General features: G+C 46.8%; 1 protein-coding gene and 1 long non-coding RNA gene across 3 annotated transcripts in view; one reads left to right on the forward strand and one right to left on the reverse strand.

Annotated features, from left to right (window-relative positions):
- Window positions 1–8,504: 8,504 nt before the first annotated feature.
- On the reverse strand, window positions 8,505–9,392 carry LOC109700495 (uncharacterized). Its single transcript, XR_012440081.1, has 3 exons — window positions 9,317–9,392; window positions 8,909–8,992; window positions 8,505–8,576 (listed from the first exon to the last, which is right to left on the reverse strand). It is a non-coding gene; the product is annotated as an uncharacterized lncRNA (long non-coding RNA).
- Window positions 9,393–9,739: 347 nt separating this feature from the next.
- The window catches only part of Smyd1 (SET and MYND domain containing 1), a 44,459-nt gene continuing 40,418 nt past the window's right edge, over window positions 9,740–13,780 (forward strand). The window contains exon 1 of one of the 2 annotated variants that reach the window (XM_020185808.2): window positions 9,740–9,978. In XM_020185808.2, the coding sequence (XP_020041397.1) occupies window positions 9,842–9,978 (137 nt within the window). In that variant the 5' untranslated portion in view covers window positions 9,740–9,841. The remainder of the gene's footprint in view (window positions 9,979–13,780) is intronic. The other variant, XM_020185817.2, reaches the window with a different exon arrangement.

Raw genomic sequence — 13,780 nt, forward strand, 5'->3', positions numbered from 1 at the left:
AGTCGGTTTAGAATCCAGGGTCCTATGGTAACAAATAATAGGATGATTATTATTGGCCCTGCCAGTGCAGATAAAAGGGTAGCCAACCATGGGGACTGGTTAAACCAAGACTCGAACCAGCTTTCCCCGGCCTCTTTTTCTCGTTTTCTTTGTTCCAGGCTCTTTCGAAGTTTAGACATGGAGTCACGAACAACTCCGGTATGGTCAGCGTAAAAACAACATTCTTCCCCTAGAGCAACACATAGTCCCCCCTTTTGGAGGAACAACAAGTCCAGACCTCGTCGGTTTTGAAGTACTACCTCAGACAGAGAAGTGAGGGATTTTTCTAGGTGGCTAATGGAGGTTTCTATTCTCTCTATATCTTCGTCTATAGCTGCACGCAGCGAAGACATCCCTTTCTGCTGGTGGCCAAAGAAGCTATGCCGGTTCCTGCTCCCGCTAACCCTAGGCTGAGTAGGGTAGCAATAGTTACTGCGGATATAGGTTCTCTCTTTTTCCTTTTCTCAACCATTTTTGTATTCCAGTATGAATATAGACTCTCTTCTGAATGATAGAGGATGCGGGGCAGCACAGCCACTATAACACAGAATTCTTTAGCGCTGTTAAACACCTTAGTTGATAGGCACGGGGTGAGTCCGGACCGCGAGCATAGCCACCACCCATTGTCCTTTGGAATTACCCATTTAATAGCATTTTCCCAGGTAGAACTGGCGTTAATAACAGTACATAAGTCCCGTCTGTTCTTTAGCACTTTTCCTAAGCAGGTTCCTTGACCGCTTACCTGCTGTATGGTCAGACCTCTCTTACGGTCTCCCCAGGAACATTGAGTAGGGTTTTCCTCAGATGAGGTATCGTGAGTGGTGTTTAGCCCTATTGCCTCATAGAATGGGGGCCTCACATCATAACATAACCAACAGGAGTTAGTCATGTTAGGGTTGGTGTGGTTTAACGTCAGGAAGGCAGCACCCACTAGCTCCCAGAGGGGGTCTGTAGATCCGGTCATGAGACTGGGCCTCACCAGGGGAGGGCTGGTTCCTGATGGTCTTGGAGTTGTAACATTAGCCCGGGCTATGGTTGAGGGAAGGTGATGAGCTGTGGAAGGTCAGGGAGGTGGCTTTACATAGGGTGGCCTAAGTACCTTATTAGGGCCTATTGTTAGAGTAGAGACTGGTTGTCGCACACGCCGCAAGGTAAAAAGGGCTCCTGGATGATTTGTTTTGTAGAGTCTGACTCCCCAGGATTTACCCAATTCCCAATTCGTTGCCTTTTTTCCTAAATCAGTGAAATTTATCATAATGGGATTACAATTGGGGGGAGTTGGGCATCCCTTATTTATAGGTCTAGGTTGGTGGTATGTAATGCCAGATTGAGAGACTCTACTTAATTGAATAAGGTCCCCCTGTTCGGGGGGTGGCCACCATATGTCCCCTGAGCTCTCACAACCCCATGACTTACAATAATAGTCTGCGATTCCTCCACATTTTTTTCTGTGGTTGGGTTGGGGAGCGGGGCAGACATAGAAGTAACTTTGGCGCAAATCCCATTGTCCCCTGCCAGTGAATAAGGCCCTTAAGTCAAAGTATAATTCTGGGAACCAGGTGCTGGGAGGGGTCACCTTGGAGGTCTGGTTAAGAATGTCTCCTGTGGATACATCTACAATCATCCAGGTCAGGTTAAAAGGTTGATGTGGATTTGTATGCCCCCAGCAAGTGGTGGACAGGGTTAGAAAAAGGAATAAAGTTACCGAGGTCCAGTATGAAGTTTGAGTTTGAAAAAATTTTCCTTGTGGTGGGACACCCTTCTTGTTGGCAGGAGGCCTTTCTTCATAGCTACCGGATCTGCCGGTCTGATGTGGGTGTAGTGGACCCAGGTGATAATCCCATTCTAGAAGGGCTGCGGAGCATCTGGAGTGTTCTCGTTTTTCGGAGCATCCCGTATCAGCCGGAGCTTGAGTGGGTTTGTTGGATGCTTCCGTGCAGACCAATTTTCCTGTTTTTTCTCCGGAGGGTGAGCCCGTCTTACATGGGAATGGTGTACCCATGCTGCAATCCCGTCGACCTTGAGGGTGGTAGGGGTAGTAAACAGTACAACATAAGGTCCTTTCCATCTAGGCTCTAGGGTTTTGGACTGATGTCTTTTAACCCATACCATATCCCCCGGGACTATGCCATGCTCCGTGTTCGGGGTCCTCTCTGCAGTATGGTACGCTTGAATTAGGGGCCATATTTGTTGTTGTACTTTAGCTAAAGCCTGTAGAGTAACCCGATAATTTGGGGCCAGATCGCCTAGTCTCGGGCTTAAGGTCCTCTGAATGATGGGGGGTGGAGCCCCATACAGGATCTCAAAGGGAGTTAGCCCGTGGACATATGGAGAGTTCCGGACCCGGAAGATGGCCAAGGGAAGGAGCGTCACCCAATCACCGCCAGTCTCCAGGGCCAGTTTGGCTAAGGTCTCCTTTAGTGTCCTATTCATCCTTTCTACTTGCCCTGAGCTCTGGGGGTTATATTCACAATGTAGCTTCCAATTGGCCCCCATAGTCTGGGCTAGTCCCTGCAGGACTTTACTAACAAAAGCCGGACCGTTATCTGACCCAATTGCCTCGGGCACCCCATATCTGGGTATGATTTCCTCTAGCAAAGCCTTTGCCACTACCTGACTCGTCTCCTTCTTTGTAGGAAAAGCCTCCACCCAGCCCGAAAAGGTATCTATGAATACCAGCAAATATTTGTACCCAAACTTTCCCGGTTTTACCTCAGTAAAATCCACTTCCCAACTTCTTCCCGGAGCCCTCCCCCGTTCCCGAGTACCTGTATGGTGCCCCTCCCTTCGTCCTGGTTTCATGACTGTGCAGCTGGCACAATCTTCCACAATTTGGTGGACTGCTATGGTCTGGTTCGGAAATCGGAGCTGCGCAGATGTCAACAAGTCTAGTAATTTTCTCCGCCCCAAATGGGTGGACTTATGTAAGTTAGCCAACAGGAATCGTCCGAGTTTTTCAGGCAGAATTAACTTGCCTTCCAAGTCGCTTTTCCGTCCGTCTTCCCCTTCTCTAAAGGGGGAGTGGGCTCTCATCCAAGTGAAATCCTCTGTGGAGTATTCTGGTCGGGGGGGGGGGGTAGCGGAGGGAGCTCTGGGACCGGCACGTCTATCGCCGCAACCGTGGAAGGTTGCCCTGTCTCCATGGGAGGACTCACCATTGCTACTCTCTTTGCTTCTTGATCTGCTCTGTTGTTACCGACAGCTTCCAGCGTCTTGGCAGACTGGTGGCCTGGGACATACATCACTGCCACTGCCTTCGGTTTTTCCACTGCCATTAATAGACGCTGGACTTCGGCTAGGTTCTTTAGATGTTTTCCTTCTGCTGTGCGGAATCCTCTTTCGCGATAGATGGCCCCGTGGACATGGATGGTACCGAAAGCATAGCGGCTATCGGTGTAGATACTGACTCGCTTTCCTTTTGCCCTCTCCAGGGCCTCTGCCAAGGCAATTAATTCCGCTTTTTGGGCTGATGTTCCGGGTGGGAGGGCGCTGCTCCATACCGTATTTCCTTCTTGGTCGACTATAGCTGCCCCTGCCCTTCGGGCTCCATCTTGGAGAAAACTGCTTCCATCCGTGTACCAGTTTAATTTGCAGCCGGACAGGGGGGTATCCTTTAGGTCAGCCCGTACCTGTGTAACTTCGGAGAGGAATTCTTTGCAGTTATGGACAGGTGTCTGCAGTTCCAGGTTAGGCAACAAGGTGGCAGGGTTCAGGATTACGGGATCTGTGAATGTGATCCGAGGGGAATCCAACAAGAGCCCCTGGTAGTGGGTGAGCCTGGCATTCGTCATCCATTTCCCAGGGGGTTGTTTAAGGATTCCCTCCACCGGGTGAGGGGCCGTTACCCAGAGGGCCTGTCCAAAGGTTAGTTTATCGGCTTCTCTCACCAGCACGGCAATGGCCGCTATGATGCGGAGACAGGGGGGCCATCCTGCCGCTACTGCGTCTAATTTCTTGGAAAAGTATGCCACTGGTCTCTTCCAGGGACCTAGCTGTTGGGTCAAGACTCCTTTGGCTACCCCCTTTTTCTCATCTACAAACAGAGTGAATGGTCTTGTAGGATCTGGCAAGGCTAAGGCAGGGGCCTGCAAAAGAGCGTCTTTTAGCTGATCAAAGGCCTGTTGTTCTCTCTCTCCCCAACTCCAATCTGGAGCTTCTTTGGTGGCCTCATATAGGGGTCTGGCTATTTCCGCAAATCCTGGAATCCAGAGTCTACAGAACCCCGCGGAGCCCAGGAATTCTTTCACCCCCTTAGTGGATGTCGGGGATGGGATAGCCAGAATAGTCTGTTTCATGGCATCAGTCAGCCATCTTGCCCCATCTGCAATCCGATAACCCAAATATGTCACTGACCTTTTACAGATGTGAGTTTTCTTGGCACTTGCCCGATACCCCAGCTCACCTAATTCCGTTAGCAGGTGTTCAGTAGCCTTGATGCACTCCTCTCGGGTTTCTGCCGCTAACAGTAAGTCATCAACATACTGTAATAGAGTGACTCGTGGGTGGCTCCGGCGAAAAGGTTCCAGGTCCTGGCTCAGGGCCTCATTAAACAGGGTGGGAGAGTTTTTAAATCCTTGCGGCAGTCTGGTGCAAGTGAGCTGTCCGGATTGGCCCCCATCTTCTTGCCATTCGAAAGCAAATAGTGGCTGACTAATTTCTGACAATGGAATGCTGAAGAAAGCATCTTTCAAATCAAGGGTTGTATACCATACTTGCGAGGGGGGTAGGTGGCTGAGCAAGGTATAGGGATTCGGAACGGTGGGATGAATGTCCTCCGTCCGCTCGTTTACCTTTCGTAGGTCTTGCACAGGCCTATAGTCCCCGCTTCCCGGCTTTCGGACGGGGAGCAGAGGAGTATTCCAGGCAGACTGACAAGGCCGCAGTACTCCTTCCTTTATTAGCCTGTGGATATGAGGAGCTATGCCTCTTCGGGCCTCCTCAGGCATAGGATACTGTTTCACCCGAATGGGGAGAGCAGAAGCCTTCAATTGTATAACTATGGGCGGGAGGTGTTTGGCAAGGCCGGTTCCCGCGGTCTCTGCCCAGGCCGTGGGAAATCTTTTTACCCAATGAGTCATGTCCCCTCCTGGTTCCTGTTGACTCTCAAACAGACGATGCTCGTCAGCCAATGATAGGGACAAGACATGAATCGGGCTCCCTTCTGATCAGTCACAATTATTCCATCTGGTTCAAAATGGATATGGGCCCCTATTTTGGTGAGTAGGTCCCGTCCGAGCAGGGGAGCGGAGCTCTCAGGGACAACCAGGAAGGAGTGTGTGACCTGGTGTTTTCCTAAGTTCACCTTTCTTTTGGTAGTCCATGTACATAACTGCGTACCGGTGGCCCCCTGAACAACACTTGTTCATGCCTTGTTCAAAGGTCCATGTGCCTTGTTTAAAACCGAATACTGGGCGCCGGCATCCACCATGAACCCCATCGGCTTCCCCTCCACATGTATTGTTACCCAGGACTCGGGGCGGGGGTCCGAGCCCCGTCTCCTTCAGTCCTCTTCTCCGGCTAGGAGGACTCTGGCCTGCTCTACTGCTCGTTCCCTTTCCCTGTTTTCCCCCGGTCTCCTTCCAAACCCTCTTCTTCCCTTTAACTTAGGACATTCTCTCTTCCAATGCCCAGTTTCCTTACAGTAAAAACAGTGTTCCTTATCCGGGGTCCTGGCGTGGCCCCCTCCCCTGGGTTGGTCCCGGACACCCGCTAGGAAAATACGGGCCATTTCTCTCTGTTGCTTTCGGTTTTCCTTAGCCTGGAACTCCCGGTCCTCCTTTCTCAATTTCTCCTGGGCCTCCCTGTCTTCCTTTGTCCGTCTTTCCTCCCTTTCTTCTGGAGTTTCCCTAGCGGTAAAGACCTTTTCCGCTACCTGTAGCATTTCCCTTATAGTCATCTCCCCTAAGTTTTCCTGTTTATTGAGTTTTCTCCTAATATCTGGAGCTGCCTGATTAATGAATGAAAGTACCACAGCAGACCGGTGGAGGTCCGCCTCAGGGTCAATAGGGGTGTACTGACGGTATGCCTCATAGAGGCACTCTAAGAAACCGGCCGGGCTTTCGTTTTCCCTTTGAACGACTGCTTTCACTTTTGCAAAATTGGTGGGCCTTCTAGCGGCCGTTCGGAGACCGGCCATAAGAGTCTGGCGGTAGATCCGAAGATGCTCCCTACCTTCTGCGGTCCCAAAATCCCAATCAGGGCGGCGTAGGGGAAAAGCCTCGTCTATGGCCGGTTGGAGAGTTGTGGGTCTCCCATTATCCCCCAAGACGTTCTTCCTCGCTTCGTTGAGGATGCGCTCTCATTCCTCCATCGTAAAAAGAGTATTGAGCAGCTGATGACAGTCATCCCAAGTGGGACGGTGTGTATGCATGATGGACTCCAAGAGATCTATGAGACACTTGGGGTCTTCAGAAAAGGGCGGGTTCTGCGTCCTCCAGTTATATAGATCACTGGAGGAGAAGGGCCAGTACTGAAACTTGCCCTCCTCCCGGTCCCCCTTGGCCCACCATCCGGACTGGAAGTGTAGGGACAGTTTCCTCCCCCTGTGTTGATGAGGAGGGCCCGTCTTCCCCTTCCCTTTCCCGGATCCCTCGGGGGTGAAGTCTTCGACTCATTCCTCCTCCAGCTGCCAGTCCTATTGAGGTGGATGAGGAAATTTCCTTCTCCGGGGCACTGGCTTGGCTAGGGGGAGTCATATATGGAGGCGGCCGATCTTCCTCTGCCCCTGCGAGGGATGGGTAAAGGGGGGAACTCTCTGGTAAGACCGGAGATGGTGAAGGAGATGCCCTAATTTAAGGACCGGTCAAGGTGGGAAGAGGAAGTTTTTCCTCCTCCTTTATGACCAAGGCGGGCGTGACTGGGGTTTTAGCCCCGGGGGCCGAACTGGAGGGGTGGGTCAGAAAAACTGTTAACCAAGGGGGAGGGTTCCTCACCAGATCCTCCCAAACCAAAATGTAAGGAACTTGGTCTGGATGGCCTCGATTGTCTGGCTGAAAAATGACTGCTTTAACCTTAGTGATCATGTCTAGGGAGAGGGAACCTTGAATGGGCCACCCGACTCCAAAGGTGGGCCACTCTGTAGAACAAAAGGTGTCGAACTTACCTTTCTTGATGACCAGACCCGCATTTAAGGCCCTTTCTTTAACTTCTGAAAAGTGAGAAAGGATCAAAGACTTTGGGGTTGTCTGCCCCTGTCCCATTGTGGAAGGAGAATCAAACACCAGGAGAGAGAGAACAAAAAGGGTGAAGACAACAATAATTCCACACACACAAAACACTCTCCAGCACTCACTCGGACCGGTCCTTCTCTCACACTGGTGCGCACCCCATTCAACCTCCTCACCATCCAACTGGGATATCAGGCCGAAAGGCATCCACTTGACGGGTGGTCGGTCGACTAGTTCAATTAGTTCTTCACCTGGCGCCAGGGTTCCTAAAATGCTCGAGCCCAAATGAGAGGAAAGCCTCTCCCAATAGGACCCTGTGGTCCTCTTTGCGAGATTCCCAGAATGAATCTCCCTGGGGATTGGCCGAATCCCCGCCGCGGCCCAAATGGAACACTCAAGTTCCTCCAAATGAGGGTCTGGGATCCCCTCCCAACGCCTAGGACTTGGGATCGCCCCTGCTCTCTCGCAGGCAGGTTCTGTCTCTTGAGAAAATGAAATCTCGGTGGGACCTCCAAATGTTAGGACCCGGAATCCTATTCCCCCGAGAGACAGAGAACCAGGCGTGAATGCAATCTACAAAGCAGAGTTTATTGGGCTGGCTAGCCAGGGTCGAGCTCCCACACGGACACGCAGGACCGGTTAGGAAAAACACGACCCTGAGCCTCTTTAGGGGAAATCTTATATAGACCGCGGTGGCGTGCATATTTTCGTTATCAACATTGGGCAAGCAGGCAGAGCACATCTTGCGCGTACCTCACATCTTGCACGTACCTCGCATCTTGCATGTACCTCCCGCTCACATTCCCCACATTCTATATGCCCTAACCGAGCCCTGCCGCATTGCTTATCTTATCTACACGGGGTGTTTGGTACTGGTTTCTCCAACAAGGGAGTTGGGGCCCGCTGAGACCTCCTATTCCTTTCAATTATGACCTAGGAATTAGAATATATAGTCTGATAAAGGATTATGGATGGATTTCCAAGAGTCAAAGGAGTTTTGGCAGGTACAATTTGGTTGAAGACACATATTTTGATAATTTGCAGTAGATAATATGACAGAATAAGTAAAATAAGACAGCCATTACTTAATGAGTATTTCATGAAGTGCCAAGTGTGGTGCTATGTTCTTATACACATTACCTCTTTAACCCTCACAACAATTCAGTGAGGTAGAAATTATCACCCTTGTTTATAGTTTCATCTCAAGGTGGTGGTAGTAGACTCAGAATTCAAACTCAGATCTATTTGACTTAGAAATCAGTGCTGTGAACTATTACACTCACAAAGATCCAAGACACAGGGGCTCTCAAAAATTTATTGGTTTATGGTTCTGGAGTCGAAGGTTGAAGGGCTGCATCTGGTGACTTCTTGCTGCATCACAAAATGGTGGAAGGTATCACATGGATAAAAAAAGAGAGAGAAACAAATTCATCCTTTACCAGGAATCTACTCCCAAAATAACCAAACCACTTCCTTAACAATAGCATTAATCCATGCTGAGGGTGGAGCCCTCATGAGCTAATTACCTTTTCAATGTCACACCTCTCAATATTGTGGCTTTGAGGATTAAGTTTTCCACACATGAACTTTGGGGGATACATTCAAATGTACCAAGATGTATCATGAAATTAAAAGTATTACATGGAAGATAAATGCTAGCTCCAGATCTGTAGGTGTTTTTTTTTTTTTTTTTTTTAACCAACCTTAGGGGGATCTACCTGATGGTCAAGAAGAGCGGCATTTCAATCAGTGGGGATTTTAGACTTGTCCCTTCAAAGTCCTCACTCCTGGGTATGAAGAAGGAAAAAAACATGTTGGTATTTTCCTGGCAGCAGACATATGTTTAAGGAAAATATGATAGAAAGACTAGGAGTGGTTGCTTTCAAAGCCTGACTCTACTGTATTCAGCCTGCATCCAGCACTTTGGAACCACTAGCACTAGCAATGCTCTTACTCCCCTGCCTCAGGGCAGGGAGTGGAGGGATACCTTTTGGAGCCTGCACAGTTCAGCTATGTACATACCAAAGGGCTCAGTTCTGTTTCTGCTGCTTCCTGCCAACAGTACCCCTACTGGGGAGAGACAGGGTGTTGGGGGAAGGGGCCCAACTCACTTGAGAAAGTGCAAGCCTGACAGCTGAAGGGTCCCAGAACAGCAAATATCACCTTGCCTCCTTTCTTGGACTATTCCAGCAATCTACTTTTGATTGACAGAGGCATCTGGCTGCTAAAAATACCCTACTGACCAAGTGCTCCCTATTCCAACTCCAGCTGAAGAGGCTGCAGTCCAGAATGTAGCACATGCAGATAGTTTCTCCTTGCAAAGAAACTTTTCAAAATTTGTCAGAACTCCCCATCCCCATCCCAGGACTACACTAGCACACGGTCATTTTTCTGCCCCATCAGCTTTGCTGAGTGATGAATGAAAGCTTTGCCAGGTCACTTTTCTCTTGGCTGTCCCAGGATGAGTGGCAGAGGGGGAGGTGAGGGCCCAGTGGCTGAGAGGGGTTAGGGAAGGGGAAGTGGCCTGTCCATTTATAGTCCTGCTCTTTGGGATGCTGAAGGTGCTAAGTAGCAGCAACAACAAGAGGCTTGGCTCAGTGTGAGACGTCCACTGTGCTGGCCTGACAGGCTCTGAGATGACAATTGGAGGCATGGAGAATGTGGAGGTCTTCACTTCTGAGGGCAAAGGCAGGGGTCTGAAGGCCACAAAGGAGTTCTGGGCTGCCGATGTCATCTTTGCTGAGCGGGCTTATTCTGCAGTGGTTTTTGACAGGTAGGAAACTGGGGAGTTGCCTTTTCTCCCTTGTTGGTTTGACTGGTGCCAAACTCTCAAATACTTGCTCTCAAAATCCCCAGGGGAAGGGATAAAGTCATAGGATTTTTAACAGAGTGGCATTTCTGATGACTGTTTGCCGGCATAATTTTTTTTCTGCAAGGAGTCAGTTCCAATGATATGCTATGGTCACTAGAAGGGTTAAAAAGGTGAATAAGGACTTTGGGGCATTTTCTCCTGATGCTGGTGAGAGGGTGGCTAGAGGGTTGAAAGGTGGGTATGGTGCTGGGAAATGTTTTCTTACAGAGAACTCTTTTTAGCTTCTTTTGACATATAGAAGAAGCTAAAGTCTGGCAGAGTGGATCAAGTGGTAGAGAGCCTGCCTAGCAAGCATGAGGCCCTGAGTTCAAACCCCAGTATCACCAAAAAAAAGAAAAAAAGAAGCTAAAAACCTATGTATTAGGTGATAAAGTAGTTGTTGAGACTTTAAGAAATTTATTGTAGAAATACAGGTAAGACAAGTATCCATTTACCTTTCAAAAACTAGAATCTCATCCAATCCTAGTCCCTGCTCCCTAAAATCATCATGTGATGTGCTCTGTATTGTGCATACATTTATCTGCACTTACCAAATTGGCCAACTATAGTTTGTATATTTTTTCTTTTTATAGAAATGGCATACTACTTCAGATATCATTTTAAAACTTGATCTTTTCCCTAAACAACATGTTTTGATGTCTATCCTTATAAGAACAAGTCTATAAATATTTTATTTATTTATCTTTAAATTTTATTTTATTGTTTTTACATTTACTTACATGTGTATACATTATTTGGGCCACATCCCCCCCACCTCTGGCAGAATAGAATAGTTATTTTAAACCCTCAAAGATCTTTCTTTTAACTACATGTTAAGCCATCCATGTTGATCTATAAACCATATAGATCCCAATTTTAACTGCTGTAAATATTCTACCCTATTAATATATGACATTTTACTTATCTATTTGAGAAACATTTGGTGGTTTCCAAGTTAAACAAAATCTAACATTTCTGCAGTCAAAACACTTGCCTGTGTCCACATGTCCACAGGTGTGATTATTCTGTAGGGTATGTGACCAGAAGAGGAATCACTGGGGCATAAGGTGTGCCATTTTCGGTTCTAATAGGTGCTATTAAATTTACATGCCTGTTTCCTTACAACCATGTTTCCACTGGACTACCCAAATTTTAAAATAGTACTGAATCTTTATTTTTAAAACACCTACATAATGATGACATTAAACTAATTATTTTCTGAGCTTTTGGTTGGAGTGACCTGCTTGACATTTATGTGATTTGAATTAAGATGATCTCTGATAATTGAGGCTCTGTGATTGGCTTGCTGTACCAGCTATCCTGGGAGTGAGTGCTACTTTTTCAGAGATAACTTGGTTAGTGTTCAAATTGTCTTTTCTTCCTGCCTGCCAAGACCTTCAAGGGAAAAGGCAGTGAACCAGGGAGTATGATTTACTACCATTCAAGGAATACCAGGTGACTGAGCCACAGTAATATTAATATAATAAGCTCATCTTGTTTCTTTAATTTATTTGTATGTGTGCTGGGGTGGGCTGAGGGTAGGCAAGGAGTCAGTTGGGGCCAGAATCAAAACACAAAAAGTCAGAAACACATGGATGGCAGACACTGATCTTGGTTTTGTCATTTAGTTGTCATCTGACTTTAAAAGAACATCTCCATTTGGTGCCTAAGATTCTCTAAAGCCAGTCTAGCTAGTTTCTTTCTCAAGACTGTTTGGAGCTGAGAGGTTTTCCCAGGAAAACATTCTTATTTTAGAAAATTTAGAAAGAAAAAAAATACATCACCACACAAAGATAACCCCTCTTATCATGTTGACTGTTTCCTTCTAGCCTGTTTTAAAGCATAGCTTTCATTTGTACTACAGAGTTGGAATCTTACTATTTAAACTAGTGTGTTCCTTCATTTAATAATTTAGGTATCTTCTGTGCAGTTATATACTTGTCATGGCCACAGTATTTAAGGACTGCATGTTCACCTACTATTTGCTGATGAGTAGACATTTAGATTGTTTCCATGTTTTTGTTATTATATATAATGTGTCATACATTTAAAGTAACAGCTATAAAAAAAACCTTAATGCACATGGCAGAAAAATATTATATTATTATTACAAGAGTAATACAAATAAGGATGATTGGGGTAAATGATCTTTAAAATGACTTAAAAAGGGTTTGGGGGTGTAGGTCAGTGGAAGAGTGCACGCTTAGCAGGCATGGTGCCTGTGATGCTGAGTTCGATCCCAGCATCTCTCTCTCTCTCTTTCTCTCTCTCTCTCTCTCTCTCTCTCTCTCTCTCTCTCTCACACACACACACACACACACACACACACACAAAATTGAAAAAGTTCTAAAGGAGAGTTTTAAAAGTACATCATTCAAACTTGTCCTGCACACATGTGGGGGCTGTTCTTTTTGGGGGGCACACTATACCTGCGAACCCAGAGAGGCATCAAAGGAAAATTTACCTATTGTAGGCTCCTGCTGAGGCTCAGCCACTATAGATGAGAAACTTGACTGGGGAAGGTAGGACTGAGTCACCCACAAAAGTCATTATATAAAAGAGGTGCATTCTATTTTTTTTCCTTTTTCTTTTATTATTCATATGTGCATACAAGGCTTGGTTCATTTCTCCCCCCTGCCCCCACCCCCTCCCTTACCACCCACTCCACCCCCTCCCTCTCCCCCCCTCCCCAATACCCAGCAGAAACTATTTTGCCCTTATTTCTAATTTTGTTGTAGAGAGAGTATAAGCAATAACAGGAAGGGACAAGGGTTTTTGCTGGTTGAGATAAGGATAGCTATACAGGGCATTGACTCACATTGATTTCCTGTGCGTGGGTGTTACCTTCTAGGTTAATTCTTCTTCTTTTTTTTTTTATGGGTTTAACTCATTTAATAATAACAAATCTATGTGACCTGTCATTTTACAGATGAGATTAAAGAAATTTTGAGACTTTTCCAAAATTGTATCATCATTGCCAGTGAGAAACTTTTTTTTTTTCATTTTTCTTTTATTATTCATATGTGCATACAAGGCTTGGTTCATTTCTCCCCCCTTCCCCCACCCCCTCCCTTACCACCCACTCCACTCCCTCCCGCTCCCCCCCTCAATACCCAGCAGAAACTATTTTGCCCTTATCTCTAATTTTGTTGTAGAGAGAGTATAAGCAATAATAGGAAGGAACAAGGGGTTTTGCTGGTTGAGATAAGGATAGCTATACAGGGAGTTGACTCACATTGATTTCCTGTGCATGGGTGTTACCTTCTAAGTTAATTCTTCTCGAACTAACCTTTTCTCTAGTTCCTGGTCCCCTTCTCCTATTGGCCTCAGTTGCTTTAAGGTATCTGCTTTAGTTTCTCTGCTTTAAGGGCAACAAATGCTAGCTAGTTTTTTAGGTGTCTTACCTATCCTCACACCTCCCTTGTGTGCTCTCGCTTTTATCATGTGCTCAAAGTCCAATCCCCTTGTTGTGTTTGCCCTTGATCTAATGTCCACATATGAGGGAGAACATATGATTTTTGGTCTTTGGGCCAGGCTAACCTCACTCAGAATGATGTTCTCCAATTCCATCCATTTACCAGCGAATGATAACATTTCGTTCTTCTTCATGGCTGCATAAAATTCCATTGTGTATAGATACCACATTTTCTTAATCCATTCATCAGTGGTGGGGCATCTTGGCTGTTTCCATAACTTGGCTATTGTGAATAGTGCCGCAATAAAC

The sequence above is a fragment of the Castor canadensis genome, chromosome 12 (assembly GCF_047511655.1).
Source record: "Castor canadensis chromosome 12, mCasCan1.hap1v2, whole genome shotgun sequence".
NCBI classification, from domain to species: Eukaryota; Metazoa; Chordata; class Mammalia; order Rodentia; family Castoridae; genus Castor; species Castor canadensis.